This window comes from Tachyglossus aculeatus, chromosome 10 (assembly GCF_015852505.1).
Source record: "Tachyglossus aculeatus isolate mTacAcu1 chromosome 10, mTacAcu1.pri, whole genome shotgun sequence".
Lineage (NCBI taxonomy): Eukaryota > Metazoa > Chordata > Mammalia > Monotremata > Tachyglossidae > Tachyglossus > Tachyglossus aculeatus.
The window spans coordinates 44,253,111-44,279,548 of NC_052075.1; the positions used below are offsets into that span (position 1 = coordinate 44,253,111).

General features: G+C 48.0%; 2 protein-coding genes and 1 pseudogene across 5 annotated transcripts in view; all 3 read right to left on the reverse strand.

The window, feature by feature from the left end:
• COPG2 (COPI coat complex subunit gamma 2) overlaps positions 1–7,858 on the reverse strand; it is a 31,541-nt gene extending 23,683 nt beyond the window's left edge. The window contains exons 1-3 of one of the 3 annotated variants that reach the window (XM_038752446.1): positions 7,783–7,858; positions 2,810–2,862; positions 2,050–2,130 (exon numbers count right to left, since the gene is read on the reverse strand). In XM_038752446.1, coding sequence (XP_038608374.1) covers positions 2,050–2,130; positions 2,810–2,862; positions 7,783–7,819 — 171 coding nt within the window. In that variant the 5' untranslated portion in view covers positions 7,820–7,858. Of the gene's footprint in view, positions 1–2,049; positions 2,131–2,809; positions 2,863–6,029; positions 6,075–7,406; positions 7,450–7,782 lie in introns of those variants that run through there. The other 2 variants (XM_038752448.1, XM_038752447.1) reach the window with 2 other exon arrangements.
• LOC119933798 lies at positions 7,348–7,521 on the reverse strand (annotated as a pseudogene).
• A 3,742-nt stretch (positions 7,859–11,600) lies between the features above and the next one.
• Positions 11,601–24,464, reverse strand: TSGA13 (testis specific 13). 2 transcript variants are annotated; one of them, XM_038753155.1, is made up of 7 exons: positions 24,384–24,464; positions 23,516–23,594; positions 22,621–22,692; positions 20,042–20,248; positions 15,582–15,718; positions 14,337–14,449; positions 11,601–11,811 (listed from the first exon to the last, which is right to left on the reverse strand). In XM_038753155.1, exons 2-7 carry the CDS (start codon positions 23,576–23,578, stop codon positions 11,615–11,617), a joined length of 789 nt encoding a protein of 262 aa, XP_038609083.1. In that variant the 5' UTR covers positions 23,579–23,594; positions 24,384–24,464; the 3' UTR covers positions 11,601–11,614. The 2 variants fall into 2 exon arrangements, with proteins under 2 accessions (XP_038609083.1, XP_038609082.1); XM_038753154.1 differs by having other exon boundaries at positions 15,582–15,721.
• Between the last annotated feature and the right edge of the window lie 1,974 nt (positions 24,465–26,438).

The following is a 26,438-nucleotide window of genomic DNA, read 5'->3' on the forward strand; positions in this document are numbered from 1 at the left end:
GCTGCCCGGATCACTTTCCTTAAAATAAAACAAAAACAAATAACATCCTCTCAAACACCAGCAACGGTTGCCCATCCACCTTCGCCTCAAACAGAAACTCCTTAACCATTGGTTTTAGGGCACTTCAACTCTCTCCAGCCTTCCTACCTCACTGATTTCCTCCTACAACCCCATCTACAACCTTGACTCCTCTAACAGCAACCTACTCACTGGACCTCACTTTCGTCTTTCTCGCCGGCAACCCCTTGCCCCACGTCCTCCCTCTGGCCTGGAACTCCTTCCCCCATTCATATCTGACAGACCATAGCTCTCTCCATTTTCAAAATCCTACTAAAATCATATTTCCTCCAAGAGGCCTTCCCAAAGTCCTCCCTTCTGTGCCACCTTGGCACTTGGGTCCTTTGATATTCACCCCTTACCCAAGTCTGCAGCACTTATTGTACACAACCATGTATACGGCTGTCTCCCCCTCTAATCTGTAAACTCCTTGTGGACAGGGATTGTGTCTATGTACTCAATTGTACTGTACTCTCCCAAGCACTTAGTACAGTACTCTGCACATAGTATGTGCTCAAATACCAGTGAGGGACTGACTATCGGAGCCACTCAGAATGTCGGTGAGGGAAAAGATTTCACATGAACTTTCTTTTTCTTCCTACCACCCTGAATCTAATGAACACATTTTTCTACTTTCAAAGTATACAACTTCATACTGTTTGCAAACTTCTTTACTTGATTTTATTATTAAGACTCACTTCCTAGAACGGCGCCAGGCCGCAAAGTTTAATTTCTCACCCAAAAACAACCTACACAGTACACACTGGGCTCATCACCTCTTGGGGCTCCAGGGTCCCCACACACCCTCCTACTCCCTACCTTCCTTCCCAGGATGTGGTGACAATGAACCACAGTTTGGCTCTGAACCCAAGGGATGAAAAGGCACCACATAAAAACGTAATAACCGCCTGCATCTTTCCCCATCTTGAAACATTCAACCGAGGCTTGATTTTTGCAATCTGTCTGGAAACGCATCTAATCTGTTCATCCTCGACAAGTTTCCAATTCTTCACCATCCCTGTCATCGAACTGCTAGTGAACACCCTCAGGGTGCACGTGCTCTTGTTCTACCTCTATGAGTGGTAGGATGTCAAGTCAACCTTTGCTCCTGGTTTTTAGTATGGGGAAAATACATTCTGAGTTGGACAAATAAGTAAATATTGGCCCTAAAACTCTCAAGGCCCCAAACGCCTTCATGCTTTCAAAAACGCTCTTAGTTTAGTCCCTACTCCTGACTGTTCAATATGGAGTTGGATATTTTACAGGTCTTCATCCAGGAAGCTGCAAACTTGGCCAACTGCAGAGAAGGATGCTGTTCCAATAGAGGACTTGTGGACTCTTCCCTCTCAGAGCTGCTCCAAGCTACATCAGTCACCCAGCTAGGACCCAAGACACGAAAAATTCGGGATTTTTCGGTTTCATTTACAACTGTCTGATATTCCTCCTCTACACCGTAAGCTCGCTCTGGACCGGGAACATCCCTACCAACTCTGTCCTATTGTTCTCTCCCCCAAGCACTTAATACACCGCTTTGCACACGGTATGCGCTCAATAAATACAATTGATTGATCAGGGTGGAGTGACATTCTCTACCAACCCGTACGACTTCTTTACACATCCTATCGAGTGACACAAACTCTTGAACTGAGATGAGCCCTGGCTCGACCTGCACTAGAGAAAATTGAGAAATCTCATGACTATTGGTCTCTGCAAGCTGCCACTTGGATCAAAAACCGACAGTGAACCAGTATTCTGGTCGCTATTACGCTTTTAAAGGGATCTTTGGACTTCCGTGCAAACCAAGGCATAATGATGACATAGTATTTATCTTTAAAATAATGTTTTATCTTTTTTTGATTTTGAATTCAAGGGGAGTTTTCCAAACAGAAGGATTACTTCCAGAGCTATTATGCTTTCCTCTAAGCACTTTCTGACAAGCGACACAGTTCTGGCCTCGAGATCACAAACCCTAGAAGTTTCTGGATCACTTGCCTGGTTCAGTAAGTAAAGGATCTTGGTCAGAATGTGCAGACATCTTCTTGGATTTATGGGAGTCTCATTGAAGATCCGGGCCTGCAAAGGCACAAAAGTCCATTTTTTTATCGTACATTGTTGGGTTCTATTTCTCTGACCTAAATTAGGGCGAATCAAGCTCAAAACAACACTTTAATTATACTTTTTAAAATTTTTATCCAAAAAGAGGGTCAAACACTTGAGTTGCACAGACTATTCAATTTACTGATACAAGGGCATGCCACTGGAAATCATGACTTCAGTTTTCCAGCCTACAATCTCCCACCCACTTGCATTAAATTTCACCTTTCTGGGTTTCAGGTGCTAATTAAGCTCCATAGTAGTTATACATTGCATATGATATTTGGAGGCTCAATCAGTACCTCTAATGTCCTTTAACAATCTCGCACCAAGTTTTCTCTCAAACCAAACTGTGCACCTATGCATTCTCTCCCAGCCTTTGGTATAATGCTCTGCATACAGTATGCATTTAACAATAAAACTGCTACTTTACCATAACTCCCAGCGTTCCTGTCCCTGCCCTTCACTGATAACATTCACATCCCGCCACTTCAGAAACTCCCCTCCGGTCCTTATTATTTACTCTCCCCTTCCACTCCAGGACTTAATTCTGCTACACTCCTCTCTCTAATAGTATCTTCTAATCATGAAGGCCCAAATAAAAACCCCAAGCCCCCTCTGACAAACAAGGGCCCCACCCAGGGCTTCTGAACCTTACCTCCTGCAAGACAGCACTCTTCTCTAGATGCTGGAATGGGTTGGAGCCACTCCCTAAATAAGAAACCAAAGGGTTATAATCTCACAAACACAACTGAGCCATATTGCTATACATTTAATGACAGGAACCACAAAATCAATCAATGGTATTTAAGTATTTATTGTAGGTAGAGCACTGGACTAAGCATATGGGGGAGTGCTAAAGGAGCAAGAGACACAACACCCTGTTTTTTGGGGGATAACAAAGGAAGAGCACCGGCCAGGGAATCTTAGAAACTGGGTTCTAATCCAGGTTCCGCCACCTGTCTGCTGTGTGAACTTGGACAAGTCACTTAACTTCTCTGTGTCTCAGTTACCTCATCTGTAAAATGGGGATTAAGACTGGGAGCCCCATGTGAGACACGGACTGTGTACAGTCTGATTCTCTTACAACTACCCTAGTGCTTAGGACAGCTCCCGACACATAGGAAGCACCTAATATCATTTAACAACAACAAAACCCAACCTAATGGGTGAGCCAGGCAAATAGGCAAAACTATGTAAACTCTCTGTGGGCAGTCCCTGTGGGCGCTCAATAAATACGACTGATTGACTGATTGATTCTAGAGATGTTGTGAAGGTAGAAAAGACAGGACTTGTCAAGACTGAACATGTGGGTTTAACGAGAGATGAGTCAGTAATGCCGAGGTTACAGGCTTGCGGGAGAGGGACTTATCAACTCTTTTATCCTGTACTCTCCCAAATACTTAGAACAGGGCTCTAAAAACAGTAAACACCCGATAAATACCAATGATTGATAATATCAAAATAGATGAAACTGATGAAAAAATATGCAATTGACTATGCATGTGTTCAAAAATGGTTAAGACATACGAATGTGTGTGTCACAGAGCGTGATGTCAGAAACCTTGGCTGGCCCCATCATAACTACGTCGTGAGGCCCTGAGCTACCCCTTAACGGTTTTCTGGACTGGGATGTAAAAGACCCACCCCCTGGATCTCTTTACAAGAACCGGGAAAGAAAAGGAATATTTGTAAGGCATCTGAATTCCTTGGAGGAACTCATCGTTTATCGCTATAATGGAGTCTTCCTTTAGGAATGAAGGATGAGCCTCGGCCTTGCCACTTTGGGACTGGGAACCCGCACAGAGAGGTCGGTGCTTGGGCAGTGCCATTCACGCTCTCTTCCTCACCCAGTCACTTTCATGCATCAAATAAGTAGGCGGGCTGGGATGCAGCAATCATTCAATCAATGGTGTTTAAGGAGGAGTCCTGTAATCACTTGGGAGAATACAACGCAACCAAGTTGGTAGACCTGTTCCCTGCCCAAAAGGCATTTTATAGTCTAAATTGCAGCACTGCAAAAGGCAAGTGCTGTCTACCCGTAGTTGGCTACTATGTGGATGAAGAACAGGGACTGGACCCAAGGCTCCTGATTTCCACAGCAGGGCTTTTCCCACTGGGGCAACAATAGGCCTAAGGGATAATAATACTAATAATAATAATGATGGCATTTGTTAAGCGCTTACTATGTGCCAAGCACTGTTCTAAGCACTGGGAACGATACAAGGTGATCAGGTTGTCCCCCGTGGGGCTCACAATCTTAATCCCCATTTTACAGATGAGGCAACAGGCACAGAGAAGTGAAGAAGAAGAAGAAGTTAAATGCTCGAAGAAGCGGGGGGAATTGGTGGTGGTAATAATAATAATAATAATAATAATAATGATGGCATTTGTTAAGCGCTTACTATGTGCCAAGCACTGTTCTAAGCACCGGGGGGGATGATACAAGGTGATCAGGTTGTCCCCCGTGGGGCTCACAGTCTTCATCCCCATTTTCCAGATGCGGGAACTGAGGCACGGAGAAGTGAAGTGACTTGCCCAAAGTCACACAGCAGACAAGTGGCGGAGCTGGTAAGTTCGTGGTAGGCAGGGAACGTGTGTTTGTTGTTATATCGTGCTCTCCCAGGCACCTAGTACAGAGCTTTATACACAGTAAGCGCTTAATAAATATGACCGAATGAATCCCGGAGGAATTTTTAGTTGCAGGGATAATACAGGGCCTAATATTTGGCTACATAGCGGTTTTGGAAAGCTGTTTCAATTCTCCCCCACTCCCAAAACTTTCCTCAATTGGGATGGCTACAGAGAAACAGAATTAGGGGGAAATTTTGGGTGAGATCTAAAACATCTCCTCGCTTGTTGTTCCTGGGTTGAAGCTTGATTGAGGAATCCCGGTCCCAGTACTTTGGCTCTAAAGGAGATCATTCCTCCCCACCTGAGGGTTGGGGGCCAGTGCGAGCAACTGCTCATACACCAACCTCTTGGTGCTGCTTCTTTTGGTACTGAGAAGCAGCACAGCCTAGTGGACCGAGCACGGGCCTGGGAATCAGAAGGACCTGGGTTCTAATCCCGACACTGCTACTTGTCTGGAAAAGCAGCGGGGCTCGGTGGAAAGAGCCCGGGCTTGGGAGTCGGAGGTCGTGGGTTCTAATCCCGGCTCCGTCGCTTATCAGCTGGGTGGCTTCGGGCAAGTCACTTCACTTCCCTGGGCCTCAGTTCCCCCACCTGTAAAATGGGGTTGAAGACTGTGAGCCCCATGTGGGGCAACTTGCATCTCCTCCAGCGCTCAGAACAGTGTTTGGCATATAGTAAGTGCTTAACAAATACCATTATTATTATTATTATTGTCTGCCGTGTGACCCTGGGCAAGTCACTTCACTTCTCTGGGCCTCCGTTACCTCATCTGTAAAACGGGGATGGAGGCGGTGAGCCCCACGTGGGATGGGGACTGTGTCCAATTTGATTATCTTGGGCCCACCCCAAGGCTTAATCCAGTGCCTGACGCATAGTAAGCGCTTAGCACGTAGCGTTTTTTTTTTAATGCCTTCTCAGGGTTTGCTCATTGTCAGGGGACGCGGTGGTTGACGGGCATTACTCTATTTATTTATTTTACTTGTACATATCTATTCTATTTATTTTATTTTGTTAGTATGTTTGGTTTTGTTCTCTGTCTCCCCCTGCTAGACTGTGAGCCTGCTGTTGGGTAGGGACTGTTTCTGTATGTTGCCAACTTGGACTTCCCAAGCGCTCAGTACAGTGCTCTGCACACAGTAAGTGCTCAATAAATACGATTGATTGATTATTATGCCCACAGAGCAGGGGTGGGAGAAAGGGTTCCAAGTCCTGTCCCTCCCACCCGCCATCGGGCCCTCAACGACCTGTCGCCATCAGGCCCGTCCTGCCCAACATGGCCCTCAGCCCTGCTCCCCAACGCCTGCCCTGAGGGGGGGGGGGGGGGCCTCCACAGGCGGTCACGTGACGGGGGGCCTCGCGCTCTGAGGCGGCACAGGCGGCCACGTGACGGGGGAGCTCTCGCTCTCAGAGGCGCCGCGTAGGGGGGGGGTCTCGCGCTCTCGGAGGCTCCACAGGCAGTCACGTGACGGGAGGGGGCTCGCGGTCTGAGGCTCCACAGGCGGTCACGTGACGGGGGGGGGCGCTCGCACGCGGACACCCCCCCCAAGCGGTCACGTGACGGGGGGCTCGCGCTGAGAGACTCCAATCAACCAACCAATCGTATTTATTGAGCGCTTACTGTGTGCAGAGCGCTGGACTAAGCGCTTGGGAAGTACAAATTGGCAACATACAGAGGCAGTCCCTACCCAACAGTGGGCTCACAGTCTAAAAGGGGGAGACAAAACCAAACATACTAACAAAATAAAATAAATAGAACAGATATGTACAAGTAAAATAAATAAATAAATAGAATAATAAATATGTACAAACATATATACAGGTGCTGTGGGGAAGGGAAGGAGGTAAGATGGGGGGATGGAGAGGGGGACGAGGGGGGGAGGGAGGAAGGGGCTCAGTGTGGGAAGGCCTCCTGGAGGAGGTGAGCTCTCAGTAGGGCCTTGAAGGGAGGAAGAGAGCGAGCTTGGTGGGTGGGCAGAGGGAGGGCATTCCAGGCCCGGGTCGATGGCGGGACAGGCGAGAGCGAGGTACAGTGAGGAGATTAGCGGTGGAGGGGCGGAGGGTGCGGGCTGGGCTGGAGAAGGACGGAAGGGAGGTGAGGTAGGAGGGGGCGAAGTGATGGACAGCCTTGAAGCCCAGGGTGAGGAGTTTCTGCCTGATGTGCAGATTGATTGGTAGCCACTGGAGATTTTTGAGGAGGGGAGTGATATGCCCAGGGCGGTTCTGGACAAAGATAATCCGGGCAGCAGCATGAAGTATGGATTGAAGTGGGGAGACACACGAGGATGGGAGATCAGAGAGGAGGCTGGTGCAGTAGTCCAGACGGGATAGGATGAGAGCTTGAATTAGCAGGGTAGCGGTTTGGATGGAGAGGAAGGGGCGGATCTTGGCAATGTTGCGGAGCTGAGACCGGCAGGTTTTGGTGACGGCTCGGATGTGAGGGGTGAACGAGAGAGCGGAGTCGAGGATGACACCAAGGTGGCGGGCCTGTGAGACGGGAAGGGTGGTAGTGCCGTCAACAGAGATGGGAAAGTCAGGGAGAGGGCAGGGTTTGGGAGGGAAGACAAGGAGTTCAGTCTTCGACATGTTGAGCGCGGAGGGGACGGCGCAAGCTCCCAACCCACCTCCTTTCTCCAAAAACCTGCTTGACATAGCGTCTTCGCATCGAAGGCGTATCAAATATTAAACGGATAAGAACAGATACTACACGTGATTTTAGCCAAAAGGCCGAGAAGCCTCACGCCCTGAGACACCCCACGGGCGGTCACGCGACAGGGGCTCGCGCCGAGGGGGCTCCGCGGGCGGTCACGTGACGGGGGGGGCTCGCGCTCCGAGGCGCGCCGCGGGGGGTCACGTGCCGGGGGGGGGGGCTCGCGCCCTGAGGAGAAAGGCCGCCCCCTCCCCCCGTCGGAATAAAGGGGGCTTGGGGCCCGCGCTCGCGACCTTCTCCTTCCGCCCCATTGGACCGGACCGGGGAGGGTCCCCGAGCCTCGCACTTACCCCCCTCCTCGTCCTTCTTATCGAATTTCTTAATCATCTCCGACTCCGCGGCCCACCGGAACCCCAAGACGAACCGGAAGCGCCCGGGCGGTGGCCGTCGGCGGAACACGGCCGGCAGGAGGGCCCGCCCCCTCCTTTGCGCTAGCTAAGAGCCGATTGGTCCGCTGGCCCGTCGCTCTAATAGAGTAACGCCCGGCGAGCCAATAAGAGGAGGCCCCGCCCCCTGGCCCATGGAGCCACGCCCCCTCCCGCGAGGGGGAGGACAAGCCGCCGGCCGACAGCTGCCGCGCATGCGCACGCGCTTTTCACTTGGTCCTCTGCTGCAACCACTCTTCATTCATTCATTCATTCATTCATTCATTCATTCATTCATTCATTCAATCATTCATTCATTCATTCATTCAATCAGTCGTATTTATTGAGCGCTTACTGCGTGCAGAGCACTGGACTAAGCGCTTGGGAAGTACAAATCGGCAACATCTAGAGACGGTCCCTACCCAACAGTGGGCTCACAGTCTGGAAGGGGGAGACAGACAACAAAACAAAACGTATTAACAAAATAAAATAAATAGAATAAACATGTACAAATGAAATAAGTAAATAAAGAGTAATATAAGATAAATAAATAAATAAATAAATAAATAAATAAATAAATAGAGTAATACACATGGTAAGAGCCCGCTGCGGGACAAGGCCTGCGTCCAACCCGATCTCCTTGGGAGCCACCCCGGCGTTCATTCATTCATTCAATCGTAGTCATTGAGCGCTTCCCGTGTGCAGAGCACTGTACTAAGCGCCTGGGCCATGCTTGCTAATCCCGACTCAGCCACATGTCTGCTGTGTGACCTTGGGTAAGTCACTTCACGTCTCTGTGCCTCAGTTCTCTCATCTGTAAAAAGGGGGTAATAATCATTACAATGACATTTGTTAAGCGCTTACTATGTGCAAAGCACTGTTCTAAGCGCTGGGGAGGTTACAAGGTGATCAGGTGGTCCCACTGGGGGCTCACAGTTTTTATCCCCATTTTGCAGATGAGGGAACTGAGGCCCGGAGAAGTGAAGTGACTTGACCCAAGTCACCCAGCTGACAGTTGGCGGAGCAGGGATTTGAACCCATGACCTCTGACTCCCAAGCCCGGGCTCTTTCCACTGAGCCACGCTGCTTCTAATAATAATAATAATAATGGCATTTATTAAGCGCTTACTACGTGCATTGCACTATTCTAAGCGCTGGGGAGGTTACAAGGTGATCAGGTTGTCCCACGGGGGGGCTCACAGTCTTAATCCCCATTTTACAGATGAGGGAACTGAGGCACAGAGAAGTTAAGTGACTGGCCCAAAGTCACCCAGCTGACAATTGGCGGAGCCGGGATTTGAACCCCTGACCTCTGACTCCAAAACCCAGGCTCTTTCCACTGAGCCACGCTGAATAATGTTGGTATTAAGCGCTTACTATGTGCCAAACACTGTTCTAAGCGCTGGGGAGGGATGCAAGGTGATCAGGTTGTCCCACGTGGGGCTCACAGTCTTCATCCCCATTTTGAAGGGCTGGGATGGAGACTGTGAGCCCCACGTGGGACAACCTGATCACCTTGCATCCCTCCCCAGCGCTTAGAACAGTGCTTGGCACATAGTAAGCGCTTAACAAATGCCATCATTGTTATTATTACAAATCGGCAACATATTGAGACGGTCCCTACGCAACAATGGGCTCACAGCCTAGAAGGGGGAACCATGGCCCAGCCAGGCCAACTGGCCCTGCCGGAGCCTAATAATAATCACAATCCTGGTATTTGTTAAGCGATTACTATGTGCCAAGCACTGTTCTAAGCGCTGGGGTAGATACAAGGTAATCCCATGTGGGGCTCACAGTTTTACTCCCCATTTTCCAGATGAGGTAATAGTAATAATAATAATGATGATGATGGTATTTGTTGATGATGATGGCATTTGTTAAGCGCTTACTATGTGCAAAGCACTGTTCTAAGCGCTGGGGGAGGTTACAAGGTGATCAAGTTGTCCCACAGGGGGCTCACAGTTTTAATCCCCATTTCACAGATGAGGTAACTGAGGCCCAGAGAAGTGAAGTGACTTGCCCAAAGTCACACAGCTGACAGTTGGCGGAGCCGGGATTTGAACCCATGATCTCTGACTCCAAAGCCCGGGCTCTTTCCACTGAGCCCTGTTCTAAGCGCTGGGGTAGATACAAAGTTATCAGGTTGCCCCATGTGGGGCTCACAGTCTTAGCCCCCATTTTACAGATGAGGTAACTGAGGCCAGGAGAAGGTAAGTGACTTGCTCAAAGTCACACAGCTGACAAGTGGCAGAGCCGGGATTCGAATCCGTGACCTCTGACTCCAAAGCCCATGCTCTTTCCACTAAGCCACTCTGCTTCTCTAATAGTAATAATAATCAATCAATCAATCAATCGTATTTATTGAGCACTTACTGTGTGCAGAGCACTGTACTAAGCGCTTGGGAAGTCCAAGTTGGCAACATTTAGAGACAGTCCCTACCCAACAGTGGGCTCACAGTCTAAAAGGGGGAAGACAGAGAACAAAACCAAACATACTAACAAAATAAAATAACGGTATTAAGCGCTTAACTAGGTGCCAAGCACTGTACTAAGCGCTGGAGTGGATACAAGCAGATCGTGTTGGGCACAGTCCCTGTCCTGTGTGGGGCTCCCAGTCTCAATCCCCATTTTACAGATTAGGTAACGGGCCCAGAGAAGTGAAGTGACTTGTCCAAGGTCACACAGCAGACAAGTGGAAGAGTCGGGATTAGAACTCCTGACCTTCTGACTCCCAAGCCCGTGCTCTATCCATGCTGCTTCTCATTATATGCAGGACACTTTGGGTAGGGACCGTCTCTATATGTTGCCAACTTGTACTTCCCAAGCGCTTAGTCCAGTGCTCTGCACACAGTAAGCGCTCAATAAATACGATTGATGATGATGATGATGATTCACTACCTGTAGATATTTTTGTACGTATTGATTACTTAAGCGCTATGTGCACAAAACACTGTTCTAAGCACTGGGGAGGATCCCACCTCCAGCAATCATCTTTTAGACTGTGAGCCCACTGTCGGGCACCTGTATATATGTTTGTACATACTTATTACTCTATTTATTTTACTTGTACATATCTATTCTATTGATTTTATTTTGTTGGTATGTTTGGTTTTGTTCTCTGTCTCCCCCTTTTAGACTGTGAGCCCACTGTTGGGTAGGGACTGTCTCTAGATGTTGCCAATTTGGACTTCCCAAGCGCTTAGTACAGTGCTCTGCACACAGTAAGCGCTCAATAAATCCAATTGATGATGATGATGAAGTTCTCCCCCCTTCCCTTGCCACCAACTAAGTTTTCACCAACAATTACCCCCCACAGGAACTGGGCAAGAGGCCTCTAGAAGCAGCGTGGCTCAGTGGAAAGAGCCCGGGCTTTGGAGTCAGAGGTCATGGGTTCAAATCCTGGCTCCACCAATTGTCAGCTGGGTGACTTTTGGCAAGTCACTTCACTTCTCTGGGCCTCAGTTTCCTCAGCTGTAAAATGGGGGTGAAGACTGTGAACCCCCCGTGGGACAACCTGATCACTTTGTAAGGTCCCCAGCGCTTAGAACAGTGCTTTGCACATAGTAAGCGCTTAATAAATGCCATTATTATTATTATTATTTTTTCTTTTAGACTGTGAGCCCACTGTTGGGTAGGGACTGTCTCTATATGTTGCCAATCTGTACTTCCCAAGCGCTTAGTACAGTGCTCTGCACATAGTAAGCGCTCAATAAATACGATTGATGATGATGATGATGATAAATCCTGAGTTTTATTTTCATCTATGGACCACCGCGCTGTTGACCAGCCACTGCGGAGCTCTCCCGTATCGGAAGCCGTGTTCCCCGGGCACATCCTTGGTGGGGTTTTCTTCCAGGAGGGTGGCCAGGGTCAAGGGCTCCTTGGCCATTGTAGAATTCCCTCTGCTCTTCATGATTCCCGACTTCCCAGGAGCCAGCCCCAGCATTTCGTCTGCTGCAAAGCACAAACACAGGACACCAGCAAGTGGGCGTCAATTCAGCTGTCGGGGAAGGGATTCAACCGAAGAGGCAAAAATGAAATCTCCAAAGAGATGATTCCCTGGACCCCACCAAGGATCCCATCCGAAGAGGGATAATTCCACCTTCATACTGTATTGGGCTGGAGAGCAACTTTGAGAGAAGGGAACAATCCTGAAGGTATTTAGGAACGCCTGTATAAATTGTCAAGGAAGCACATGTACACAAAGAAAGACGAAGGGAGTGAAAGACAGTGTGCCCTAAGAACCCAAGAATTTGCAAGATAACATCCTTTCTTCCTCTCCATCCCCCCATCTTACCTCCTTCCCTTCCCCACAGCACCTGTATATATGTATATATGTTTGTACATATTTATTACTCTATTTTACTTGTACACATCTATTCTATTTATTTTATTTTGTTAGTATGTTCGGTTTTGTTCTCTGTCTCCCCCTTTTAGACTGTGAGCCCGCTGTTGGGTAGGGACTGTCTCTAGATGTTGCCAATTTGTACTTCCCAAGTGCTTAGTACAGTGCTCTGCACATAGTAAGCGCTCAATAAATGCGATTGATGATGATGATGAAAGGGAGTGTGCCCTACGAACCCAAGAATTTGCAAGATAACATCCTTCCTCTCCCCCTCGTCCCCCTCTCCATCCCCCCCATCTTACCTCCTTCCCTTCCCCACAGCACCCGGATAGATGTCTATTTATTTATTTATTTATTTTACTTGTACCTATCTATTCTATTGATTTTATTTTGTTAGTATGTTTGGTTTTATTCTCTGTCTCCCCCTTTTAGACTGTGAGCCCTCTGTTGGGTAGGGACTGTCTCTAGATGTTGCCAATTTGGACTTCCCAAGCGCTTAGTACAGTGCTCTGCACATAGTAAGTGCTCAATAAATACGATTGATGATGATGATGAAAGGGAGTGTGCCCTACGAACCCAAGAATTTGCAAGATAACATCCTTCCTCTCCCCCTCGTCCCCCTCTCCATCCCCTCCATCTTACCTCCTTCCCTTCCCCACAGCACCTGTATATATGTATATATGTTTGTACATATTTATTACTCTTTATTTATTTTACTTGTACATATTTATTCTATTTATTTTATTTTGTTAGTATGTTTGGTTTTGTTCTCTGTCTCCCCCTTTTAGACTGTGAGCCCGCTGTTGGGTAGGGACTGTCTCTAGGTGTTGCCAACTTGTACTTCCCAAGCGCTTAGTACAGTGCTCTGCACACAGTAAGCGCTCAATAAATACGATTGATTGATTGATTGATTGATCCTAGAAGGGTCTGAGGTATGGAGAGGGCTGGTGGTTTGTTATTTTTTTTTAATGGTACCTGTTAAGCGCTTACTATGTGTCAGGCATCATACTAAGTGCTAGGGTAGATACAAGGTAATCAGATTGCACACAGTCCCTGTCCACAGTCTAAGTAGGAGGAGTAGGACTAAATCCCCATTTTACAGGTGAGGTAACTGAGGCAGAGAATCAATTTTGCTTATAGACGTTAAGCTCACTGTGGGCAGGGAACATGCCTGCCAACTCTATTGTATTGTCCAAGTGCTTAGTACAATTGTAAGCGCTCAATAAATATCATAGATGATGATTGAGCACTTATTGTGTGCAGTGCACTGTACTAAATGCTTGGTTAAATACAATATAACAGATTGGGTAGTAACATTCCCTGCCCACAAGAAGCAAGTTAAATTATCTGCCCAAGGTCTTACAGCAGATAGGTAGCAGAGGCAGGATTAGAACACAAGTCTTCTGATTCCCAGGCCCATGCTCTTTCCACTAGGCCATGTAGCTTCTCTAACACCGAAACTGAATTCTGGCATCAATCAATCAATCAATCATCAATCAATCATATTTATTGAGCACTTACTGTGTGCAGAGCACTGTACTAAGTGCTTGGGAAGTACAATTCAGCAACACATAGAGACGGTCCCTACCCAACAGCAGGCTCACAGTCTAGAAGGGGGAGAGAGAGAACAAAACCAAACGTACTAACAAAATAAAATAAATAGAATAGATATGTACAAATAAGATAGAGTAATAAATATGTAAAAAAAATCCCTAAAATCCCTAAATCCCTAAAATCACTCCAGCTACCCTCCCAGAAACCTCTAATCCAGCCTACCTCTTAAGCACGTGCTTAATAAATACCAGCGTGACTCTCATAGTTATTCAGCTTTATCTGCAATCGGTTCTTGGCTCTGCTGTTTTTATTGTTAACAAAAACAATTTATTAAATTTATTAAAAAATAAATTCTCTCCCCTTTGCCTTCCCACTGGCACAATATTCCCCTCCACTCATTCTTTTGCTCACTGCTATAAAGGGTGGTTTTCAGAAAGAACGTTTTGATGGGGCGCTACCTTTGTAAAATAAGGTTAATTATGATAAATGATTTTAAGTTGAAAGTGACTGAGGGGGCATTCGGTATGCAGTGGGGGAGGCAGACCCCCACGCCAACCTTCCCACCCGGGGAACCGGGTACCTGTTCTAGGAGCGGGAGCAAAGCAGAGTTGGGGATACATTTTCTTCTGCTTCTTCTTTGCACAGCCCTTTGAAAAACGCCCTTCCGTCTTGAAATCGCTGTCGGTGGAAAATCTGCAAGAGAGGTGCCAGCGCCTGCCTGCTGAGGGGATCCAGGGGAGGGACTGTCTCTATATGTTGCCAATTTGTACTTCCCAAGCGCTTAGTACAGTGCTCTGCACACAGTAAGCGCTCAATAAATACGATTGATGATGATGATGATCCAGGGATTAGGGCCCGGGGGTCCATCACCGGAAAAGGGGGCCGCCCCACCGGAATCTGAATGGAAGGTGGGAATGGAGTGAAGCTCCTGGAGTCCTGCCAGGGCTCTGTGTTTCAAAATAACCCCAGCCTCCGCCCTGGCAGAAACAGGCAGGAGTAGACTGTGAGCCCACTGTTGGGTAGGGACCGTCTCTATATGTTGCCAACTTGGACTTCCCAAGCGCTTAGTCCAGTGCTCTGCACCCAGTAAGCGCTCAATAAATACGATCGATGATGATGATGATGAAGGCGAAGCTCAGTGGAAAGAGCCTGGGCTTTGGAGTCAGAGGTTGTGAGTTCAAATCCTGGCTCCATCACTTGGCAGCTGGGTGACTTTGGGCAAGTCACGTAACCTCTCTGGGCCTTAGTTGCCTCATCTGGAAAATGGGGGTTGAGACTGTGAGCTCCCCGTGGGACCACCTGATTACCTTGTATCTATCCCAGTGCTTAGAACAGTGCTTTGCACATAGTAAGAGCTTAGGAAATACCAACATTATTATTATTATTATTAAGGCGGGGACCCAGAGACTCAGTCCGGGGGGCCCGGGCAATGTTTCCTTCTGGTCCTTCCTCTCCCCCTCGACCCCCTCTCCATCCCCCACATCTTACCTCCTTCCCTTCCCCACAGCACCTGTATATATGTATATATGTTTGTACATATTTATTACTCTATTTATTTATTTTACTTGTACCTATCTATTCTATTCATTTTATTTTGTTAGTATGTTTGGTTTTGTACTCTGTCTCCCCCTTCTAGACTGTGAGCCCACTGTTGGGTAGGGACTGTCTCTATATGTTGGCAGCTTGTACATCCCAAGCGCTTAGTACAGTGCTCTGCACACAGTAAGCGCTCAATAAATACGATTGATTGATTGATTGATTGGTCTTGTTCCCAATCACAACAAGGCGGATGGGGAAGGAGAGATTGGCAGGGTTAGGGCTTCACCTGAACCACCTCCTTTGCCTGGGCTTAGGGTCTTCCACCAGGGTCACGGCGAAATCCTGGTTTGTCCTGGCCCTTTCCGTCTTCCGCTGCGGCACCAGCGGGGGAAAACTGACGTGCTCCTTAGACTTTTGTTGCTTCTGCTTCAAGGGAAAAGACAGTGAGGGCGCGAGCAATCAGGGCAGAATTCGCTTGAGGGAGAGGGGTCAAGGTTTGGGGGAGATGGAGCAGTGGGGGGCTTTGGCGCTGACCTAGAGCTATGCCCACATTATAATAATGATAGCATTTATTAAGGTCTTACTATGTGCAAAGCACTGTTCTAAGCACTGGGGAGATTACGAGGTGATCAGGTGGTCCCACAGGGGGCTCACAGTCTTCATCCCCATTTTACCAATGAGGGAACTGAGGCCCAGAGAATAATTATAATAATAATAATAATAATGGCATTTAGCAAGCACTTTCTATGTGCAAAGCACTGTTGTAAGCGCTGGGGAGGTTACAAGGTGATCAGGTTGTCCCACAGGGGGATCACAGTTTTAATCCCCATTTTACCGATGAGGGAACTGAGGCCCAGAGACTAATAATAATAATGGCATTTAGCAAGGGCTTCCTATGTGCAAAGCACTGTTCTAAGCGCTGGGGAGGTTACAAGGTGATCAGGTTGTCCCACGGGAGGCTCACAGTCTTAGTCCCCATTTTACAGGTGAGGTAACTGAGAAGTGAAGTGACTTGCCCAAAGTCACACAGCTGACAAGTGCTTAGAACAGTGCTTTGCACATAGTAAGCGCTTAATAAATGCCATCATCATCAAGTGGCAGAGCTAGGATTCGAACCCATGACCTCAGACTCTAAAGCCCAGGCTCTTTCCACTGAGCCACGCTGCTTCTAATAATGGTGGCATTGGAAAGAGCACAAGAGCACTTTATCCCTGGAAGGGATAAAGATGGCTAATTAGGAAGGAGGTATCGTTCCTGGTGAGCAGAGAACGTGCCTACCAACTCTGTTACATTGTACTCTCCCAAGCGCTTAGTAATAATAATAATAATACTAATGATGGCATTTATTAAGCGCTTACTATGTGCAAAGCATTGTACTAAGCGCTGGGGAGGTTACAAGGTGATAAGGTTGTCCCATGGGGGGGCTCACAGTCTTAATCCCCATTTTACAGATGCGGTAACTGAGGCCCAGAGAAGTGTTGCCAACTTGTACTTCCCAAGCGCTCAGTACAGTGCTCTGCACAGAGTAAGCGCTCAATAAATACAACTGATTGATTGACTGATTGAAGTGACTTGCCCAAAGTCACACAGCTGAAAGTCGGCGGAGCCGGGATTTGAACCCATGACCTCTGCCTCCAAAGCCCGAACTCTTTCCACCGCACCACGCTGCTTCTCTTACAGTGCTCTGGATCGTGAGCTCAGTTCGGGCAGGGAACAGGTCTACCAACTCTGTTCTAATTGTCGTATGTAGCGTTATGCTATATTGTTAACATATTGATCTGCACACAGGAAGCCCTCAAGAAATAGAACTGATTGACTGAGGAATCCCTCCCAAGGAGAGGAATAATAATAATAATAATAATGGCATTTATTAAGTGCTTACTATGTTCTAAGCACTGGGGAGGTTACAAGATGATCAGATTGTCACACGGGGGGCTCATGGTCTTAATCCTCAGTTGACAGATGAGGGAACTGGGGCCCAGAGAAGTTAAGTGACTTGCCCAAAGTCACACAGCTGACAAGTGGCGGAGCCAGGATTTGAACCCATGACCTCTGGCTCCAAAGCCCAGGTTTTTCCCACTGAGCCACGCTGCTTCTCTTTTTGGGTGGCTGTCTATGTGGATGGGAAGGAACTGACCTCTCCTTCCTCTTCTCCCACTACACCCCAGCTCTTCTCAAGAACAACCTGCTCACTGTACCTTTCTCTCATCTCTCTCACCGCCGACTCCTTTCTCACGGCCTTTCCCGGCGCTCCTCATTCCAATCTGACGGACCACAGTTTTCCCCATTCTCAAATCCCTCCAGAAATCGATTCTCCCTCAGCAGGGATTCCTGATTGATTTCTCCTCGCTCCTCAACTGCCACATCAACATTTCTGCACCACATGAGTGCTTTTTTTTTTAAAAAAAAAAACTGTATTTGTTCTGGGCTTATTTTTTTTTAAAAAAAACGGTATTTGTTCTGGGCTTATTATGTACTAGACCAGTACGAAGCGCTGAGATAGATGCGAGGTAAGTCCATGTCTCTCGTGAGGCCTCACAGTCTTACTCCTCATTTGACAGATGAGCTTATTCATTCATTCATTTGTATTTATTGAGCGCTTACTGTGTGCAGAGCACTGTATTAATCAATCAATCAATCAATCGTATTTATTGAGCGCTGACTGTGTGCAGAGCACTGTACTAAGCCCTTGGGAAGTACAAGTTGGCATCATATAGAGACGGTCCCTACCCAACAACGGGATCACAGTTTATTGTGGGCAGGGAACGAGCCCATCGGATCAGGCATATCGTACCTCCCAAGCGTCCAGTACAGTGCTCTGCACCCAGCAAGCCCTCAAAAAAAATGTGATTGATTGGTTGATGGTATGACTGAGGCACAGAGAAGTGACATCAATCAATCAATCGTATTTACTGAGTGCTCACTGTGCACAGAGCACTGTACCGAGCACTTGGGAGAGTACACCAAAACTAAGTTGGTAGACACGTTCCCTGCCCGCAGCAAGATTTCAGTCTAGAGGGGACTTGTCCACAGTTTCACAGCAGACACGTGGCGGAGACAGGATTAGAACCCAGGGCCTCTGACTCATTCATTCATTCATTCAATCGTATTTATTGAGCGCTTACTGTGTGCAGAGCACTGTACTAAGCACTTGGGAAGTACAAGTTGGCAACATCTAGACACGATCCCCAGGCCCATCTCTAGAGAAGCTGCGTGGCTCAGTGGAAAGAGCATCCCGGCTTGGCCACTTAGCTGTGCGACTTTGGGCAAGTCACTTAACTTCCCTGTGCCTCAGTTACCTCGTCTGTAAAATGGGAACTAAGGCTGTGAGCCCCATGTGGGACAACCTGATAATCTTGCATCTACCCCAGCGCTTAGAACAGTGCTGTGCACATAGTAAGCACTTAACAAATACCATTATTATTATTATTATTTTTTTTACCCACTAGGCCATGCTAGCAGGAGAGACTCAGTAAGTGCTTAAAAATACCACAATTATCAATCAATCGTATTTATTGAGCGCTTACTGTGTGCAGAGCACTGTACTAAGTGCTTGGGAAGTACAAGTTGGCAACATATAGAGACAGTCCCTACCCAACAGTGGGCTCACAGTCTAAAAGGGGGAGACAGAGAACAAAACCAAACATACTAACAAAATAAAATAAGTAGAATAGATATGTACAAGAGAAATAAATAAATAGAGTAATAAATATGTACAAACATATATACATATATACAGGTGCTGTGGGGAAGGGAAGGAGGTAAGATGGGGGGGATGGAGAGGGGGACGAGGGGGAGAGGAAGGAAGGGACTCAGTCTGGGAAGGCCTCCTGGAGGAGGTGAGCTCTCAGTAGGGCCTTGAAGGGAGGAAGAGAGCTAGCTTGGCGGATGGGCAGAGGGAGGCCATTCCGGGCCAGGGGGTCGATGGCGGGACAGGCGAGAACGAGGCCTAACGGTGAGGAGATTAGTGGCAGAGGAGCGGAGGGTGCGGGCTGGGTTGGAGAAGGACAGAAGGGAGGTGAGGTAGGAGGGGGCGAGGGGATGGAGAGTCCTGGTGGGCAGGCCGCTGGCTTGGTGACCTAGGCTAGGGAGAAGGCCAACAACTTTCTAGTTCTTTTTGGAAGCTCACCCCTCTGTTTCTTGTCCTCTCCTGCTCCTTGAACGGGCTTTCTCTGCTTCCACCGTGCCTCTTAGCGATCGGGTCTTTGCCTTTCTGTGACCCCAGAGCCCCTGCTCTCTCCACTCGGAGGAGGCCATTCAGTCCCTTCTCTCCTAGTCCCTCATTCCCAGACGGGATCGCACGCCTTCCCCCCAGAGGGTACATTCCCAGAATTCCAGGTGGAATTTCCAGCATTTCTTGGGGGGGGTTAGTGACCTCCTGTGTGACGTCACTGTAAGGGGCAGGGCTGGGTCTGTCCAAGAGGTTCCCCAACCCCTCCAGCCCATCTCTGACTCAGTTCCCAAAGAGCATCTTATCCCAACCGCAACACCATCATCAAAAACTTAAATATCCTGTGGGGAAATGTGGGGACCGCCCCCGGACCCCCGCTCTCAGCCTGGCTAGCTGTTCTGCCTCTGAGACCCCCCACAGTGTCTCAGCTTCTTCATAAATGATCCCCTCCCCAGGGGCAGAACCAGGAAAGCAGGCAAGTCTGCCTCTAACCCACCTCCCTCCTACTGAGGGCCCTGGGTGAAAGGGGCCGGGAGCCCCTCACTGTCCCCCTCAGCCCGCCCATCGGCCTGTACCTCATTCAGCAGCTCCTGGGAGAAGTAGCGGAGGAGGGTGTCCTCTCCCTGCCAGTCGAGGAGGTTGGGAAACGGGTTGTTGGTCAAGATCAGGGTGGTCATCTCACGGTCGAACTCCAAAAGCCGGAACATGAGGCCTTTGTCTCTCCGGAAATGGGTGAGGAACCGCTGGAGCCGTGAGGGCTTGGGTGGCTTGTAGTAGTGGGCCTGAGCAGGAACGAGGGGGTCCGGTGGGCGGGGGAGCAGGGGGTGGGGTTCGTCTGGACCCCCCTGCCTCTCTACGAGGGGTTGGAAGACCTGCTCTGAGGGCCGGCAGGAGAGCAAGGACTCGGTGCTAGACGAAGGCAGGGCAGGCGGGGGCTCTTCGGTCAGAGCAGGGGATGGGGCAGAGAATCCCGAGGGAACGGACAGCAACATTCAGACCAAATCTGCTTCTGAGGGGTTTTTTGGGGGTTTTTTTGGTATTTGTTAAGCATTTACTATGTGTCAAATAGTGTTCTAAGCAATGGGGCTGTAAAGGTTAATTAGGCTGGACATAATCCCTTTCCCGCATAGGGCTTATGGTCCAAGTAATAATAACAGTAATGATGGTATTTGTTAAGCGCTTAGTATGTGCTAAGCACCATTCTAAGTGCTGGGGTAGATACCAGGTAATCAGGTTGTCCCACTTGGGGCTCACAGTCTTAATCCCCACTTTACAGATGAGGGAACTGAGGCCCAGAGAAGTTAAATGACTTGCACAAGGTCACACAGCTGACAAGTGGCGGAGCCGGAATTAGAACCCACGACCTCGGACACCCGAGCCCGTGCTCTTTCCACTAAACCATGCTAACTGGAGAACTGAGACCCAGAGAAGTTTTCTTTTGTTGTCTTTTCCCCCCTTCAAAACTGTGAGCCCAGTGTTGGGTAGGGATTCTCTCCATCTATTGCTGAATCGTACTTTCCAAGCGCTTAGTCCAGTGCTCTGCACCCAGTAAGCGCTCAATAAATACGATTGAAGGAATGAACGACTTGCCCAAGGTCACACCGCAGGAAAGCGGCGGAGCTGAGAAGAGAACCTAGGTCCTCTGGCTCCCAGTTCTGTGCTCTTTCCACTGGGCCACACTACTTCCTCACGAGCTGTAGGGTGTCTGGACTTTTAGACTGTGAGCCCACTGTTGGGTAGGGACTGTCTCTATATGTTGCCAACTTGTACTTCCCAAGCGCTTAGTACAGTGCTCTGCACACAGTAAGTGCTCAATAAATATGATTGATTGATTGATTGATTGGACCCCCCCAAGAGAAGCCAACAGGTTACTCCCACTGCATTGGTAGAGTTTGGGCCCACTGTCTTCTCCACTGAGCAGAGCCTCCTCCTTTTTCCGCCTATTGTATTCTCCCCTTGGCTGGGTACCCCTCAAGCGCTTAGTACAGTGCTCTGCACACAGTAAGCGCTCAATAAATATGATTGAATGAATGAATACTCACCCCAGCGCCACAGTACTTATGTAAAAAATTCCTACACTCTCCTATTTTCCCCTGTTGCCTGGAAGCTCCTTTGTGAGAAGGGATCACATCTACCAACTCTGTTGTATTGTACTTCCCCAAGTGCTTAGTAGAGTGCTCTGCACACCGTAAGTGCTTAATAAATATTACTGATCGATTGATTCCCAACCAGCTAGTACAGTAGAGACTCAATAATCAAAGGAATGGGTAATTGGGTGGATGGATGGATGAATGGTTGTGTAGGTGAATGGATGGAAGAGCGAATCTGTGAATGCATCGATAATGAACGCATGTACGCAGGCATGAACCTGTATATATGTATATATGTTTGTACGTATTTATTACTCTATTTTATTTGTACATATTTATTCTATTTATTTTGTTAATATGTTTTGTTTTGTTGTCTGTCTCCCCCTTCTAGACTGTGAGCCCGCTGTTGGGTAGGGACCGTCTCTAGATGTTGCCAACTTGTACTTCCCAAGTGCTTAGTACAGTGCTCTGCACACAGTAAGCGCTCAATAAATGCGATTGAATGAATGAATGAATGAATGTGCGTATGCACGGATGGATAGATGGTAGGATTGCTCATATTCCTCCTCCCCCAAGGATTCATTCATCCAATTGTATTTATTGAGCGCTTACTGTGTGCACAGCACTGTACTAAGCGCTTGGGAAGTACAAGTCGGCAACATGTAGAGACGGTCCCTACCCGACAACGGGCTCACAGTCTAGAAGGGGGAGACAGACAACAAAACAAAACATGCAGACAGGTGTCAAAACTGTCGGAACAAATAGAATTAAAGCTATATGCACATCATTAACAAAATAAATAGAATAGTAAATATGTACAAGTAAAATAGAGTAATAAATCTATACAAACATATATACAAGTGCTGTGGGGAGGGGAAGGAGGTAGGGCCGGGGGGATGGGGAGGAGGAGAGGAAAAAGGGGGCTCAGTCTGGGAAGGCCTCCTGGAGGAGTTGAGCTCTCAGTAGCATCTAACCCTGGGAAAGGAGCAGGGTTTTTGGCTCTTAAATTAGATGCGGAAAGAGGGAGGTGAGCATCCAGGGGAATGAGTGCCTCTTCCACCTACCAAGTCCGGACGGTTGGTGTACTCCTGAAGGTTCTCTAAGACAAACTTGGACTTCGTTGTAATCTCCTGAAACTTCAGGGGAGAGCATGAAACAGACACGTCACATTCTTTGGACCTTTCAACAAGCCCCACGCCCCGTCGCTGGACCAAGCCCCGGAGAAGCCTTCTAGTGGCCCCTAGTAATCCCTCTATTAGTCCTGGGTTGGCCATCCAACAAGAGGGAGATCAAAGCGGGGAAGAGGAGATGAAGATTGTCCCCTCCTGCCAAGCACAAGTCAAAAGGCACTTTCTTCCCCCAGGCCCCCATCTCCACGGATGAGTTCTGTTGGCCCCCAAAACCCCACTTGAGGGCAACTTTTGAGGAAGGGGCACAGGCTGGGGGAAAAACACAGGAGAGAGGAGGAAGGAAAAGAGAACAGAGTATGGGCAGGAGGACCCTAGGAAACGAGGAAAGGAGAAAGGGTGGGAATCAATCAATCAATCAATCAATCGTATTTATTGAGCGCTTACTGTGTGCAGAGCACTGTACTAAGTGCTTGGGAAGTACAAGTTGGCAACATCTAGAGACAGTCCCTACCCAATAGTGGGCTCACAGTCTAAAAGGGGGAGACAGGGAGCAAAACCAAACATACCAAGAAAATAAAATAAATAGAATAGATATGTACAAGTAAAATAAATAAATACATAAATAGAGTAATAAATATGTACAAACATATATATATATATATATATATATATATACAGGTGCTGTGGGGAAGAGAAGGAGGTAAGATGGGGGGGATGGAGAGGGGGACGAGGGGGAGAGGAAGGAAGGGGCTCAGTCTGGGAATGGGTGCTATTGCCCGATTGGGGAGTCCAGCACCATCCCTTGCCCACCCCAGTCCCCAGCAGTTACCCATTCCTGGGAGTCTGAAAAGTCCAGGGTGTTGTTTTGAGACAGGTCTCTGTCCTCTTGCATTGTCCGTGGCGTTCAACTGGTTCCAGGGAGAGACGCAGCAGGTTAACGGGAAAGGAGCGGGAAGCGGACGAGCAGGAGAGGTAGACTGAGCCCCTTCCTTCCTCTCCCCCTCGTCCCCCTCTCCATCCCCCCCATCTTACCTCCTTCCCTTCCCCACACCGTCTATATATATATGTATATGTGTTTGTACATATTTATTACTCTATTTATTTATTTATTTTACTTGTACATATCTATTCTATTTGTTTTATTTTGTTGGTATGTTTGGTTTTGTTCTCTGTCTCCCCCTTTTAGACTGTGAGCCCACTGTTGGGTAGGGACTGTCTCTATGTGTTGCCAATTTGTACTTCCCAAGCGCTTAGTACAGTGCTCTGCACATAGTAAGCGCTCAATAAATACGATTGATGATGATGATGATGAGAGGTAGCAAGGGGCCTGGAGCTTTGAAGCGGTTGAGGCTCTCCTGGCCCAGTTCAACAGAACCCTTGGTGTTCTGAACTTCAGGGTAGAAGTGTTATATTCTTATATTAATAGTATTAAATACTATTAATAAGATAGTATTTATTAGGCGCTTACTGTGTGCAGAACACTTGACTGAGCACTGGGAGCGAATAACCAGGTGGGAATGGGACACGGCCCCTCAGGGTACGGGGCGGTCTGGCCTGGGAATCAGAGTGGTTGGCTCCGTTTCCTGCTCCAGCACTAGCTGGCCCAGGGGATCGTGGCCTCAGTTTCCCTTCTCGGTACAGTGGGAGAATAACCCAGTTGGAGAGAGGGGATCATGGGGAGAGCAGACCTTTCTCACCTCCTCGATCCGGGCGATGACCCTCCTTGCCCCTTGGGCTTCTCGGTCCTTCCTCCTTCTCAAGTTCCTGGGGCGGGGGGTCCCTGCAAAACGGGGGAAAGGTGGGCGATGAGGCTGCGGCCTCCTAATCGGGACTGAAGTACTCTGGCCTCAGTGCTAAGGCCGAAAACCCGACGGAGAAGCTCCAGAAGGAGGAAACCCTCAATCGGCACTTCCCGAACAACATCCGCCAGCAGCCCCATGTGCTTTATGGATCAGGCCAGACCCCAGGAGAGCGGATTATGTGGCGGCGGGTAATGCATGGGAGAGCGGGACAAGTCCTGCCGGTATTTGTTTTCTCCTTCGTCAAGGACGCCCAAATCTCCAGCATTTCTCTGGTGACAGATTGCTAAGCCCCCAAACCCGAGTGGAATGCCCCAGGAGAGCAACCGTACCCTTCGAGTCTGCTGGAATCCCTGGCTGTGGGAGGGAGGAGAAAGTCGTTGGTAGGGAGGTTTCCCAGGGTGGAAATCCCTGGAATTCTGGGGGCTGCTGTGCTCCGTCGTGGAAGTTGAGACTGTGACATCACCTCCCCCACTGCCCACTCGGATCTCTGGGAGAAGAGTGGGGGGCATTGGTGAGGCTGGAGGTGCCTGATGGAATTAAATGGGGGCCCAGAAGGAGGCTACGAGGACTCAGATTCTGAAGAACACCCCTCTGACTCCATCCAGCGCTTAGAACAGTGCTTGGCACATAGTAAGCGCTTAATAAATGCCATTATTATTATTATTATTATTATTACCTTTCTCCTCCTTCCACCCTTCCAGACAGGAGCCCTCCATGTTCGAAAGGCCAAAATCACCGTACTAGTTGATTAATGGATTAAATACAAATACCACCAATTCAATCGATGGCATTTATTGAGCACTTACTGCGTGCAGAGCCCTGAACTAAGCCCTTGGGAGAGTACAAGATCAGCGTGTCATAATGGCTAGTGCACGGGCCTGAGAGTCAGAAGGTCATGGGTTCTAATCCCGGCTCTGCCACTTATATATAATAGCATTTATTAAGCGCTTACTATGTGCAAAGCACCGTTCTAAGCGCTGGAGAGGTTACAAGATGATCAGTTTGTCCCACGGGGGGCTCACGGTCTTCATCCCCATTTTACAGACTTGTCTGCTGTTTGACCTTGGACAAGTCACTTCAATCCTCTGGGCCTCAGTTTCCTTGTCTGTATAATGAGGACTGAGACTGGGCATCCCATGTGGGACAGGGACTGTGTCCAAACTAATTTGTTTGAATCCACCCCAGCAATTAGTGCAATGCCTGGCACACAGTAAACACTTAACAGATACCATTAATATTATTATTTTTATTAGACATGGAAGGAATGTTGTTCCCGATATGGTTGTTCCCTTCTAGACTGTGAGCCCCTCGTAGACTGTGAGCCCGTTGTTGGATAGGGACCGTCTCTATATGTTGCCAACTTGTACTTCCCAAGCGCTTAGTACAGTGCTCTGCACACAGTAAGCGCTCAATAAATACGATTGAATGAATGAATGTTGCTGATTTGTACTTCCCAAACGCTTAGTCCAGTGCTCTGCACACAGTAAGCGCTCAATAAATACAATTGAATGAATATGGTTAATTATGAGAAATGGTGCCATTTCCTTCTCTAGAAGGCCAGCATCAATATTCATTCATTCATTCAATCATATTTATTGAGTGCTTACTGTGTGCAGAGTACTGGACTAAGCGCTTGGGAAGTACAAGTTGGCAATATATAGAGATGCTACATATATAGTAGGGACTATAATATATAATACTATATAATATATTATACATGCACTATATATTCCATATACATATATAATACATAATATATATATAGTAGGGACTATAATCCTTATATATATAGGGACTATATATATTCATTCATTCATTCAATTGTATTTATTGAGCGCTTGCTGTGTGCAGAGCACGGTAATAAGTGCTTGGGAAGTACAAGTCAGCAATATATAGAGACGCATATATATAGTAGGGATTATAATATATAATACTACATAATATATATAT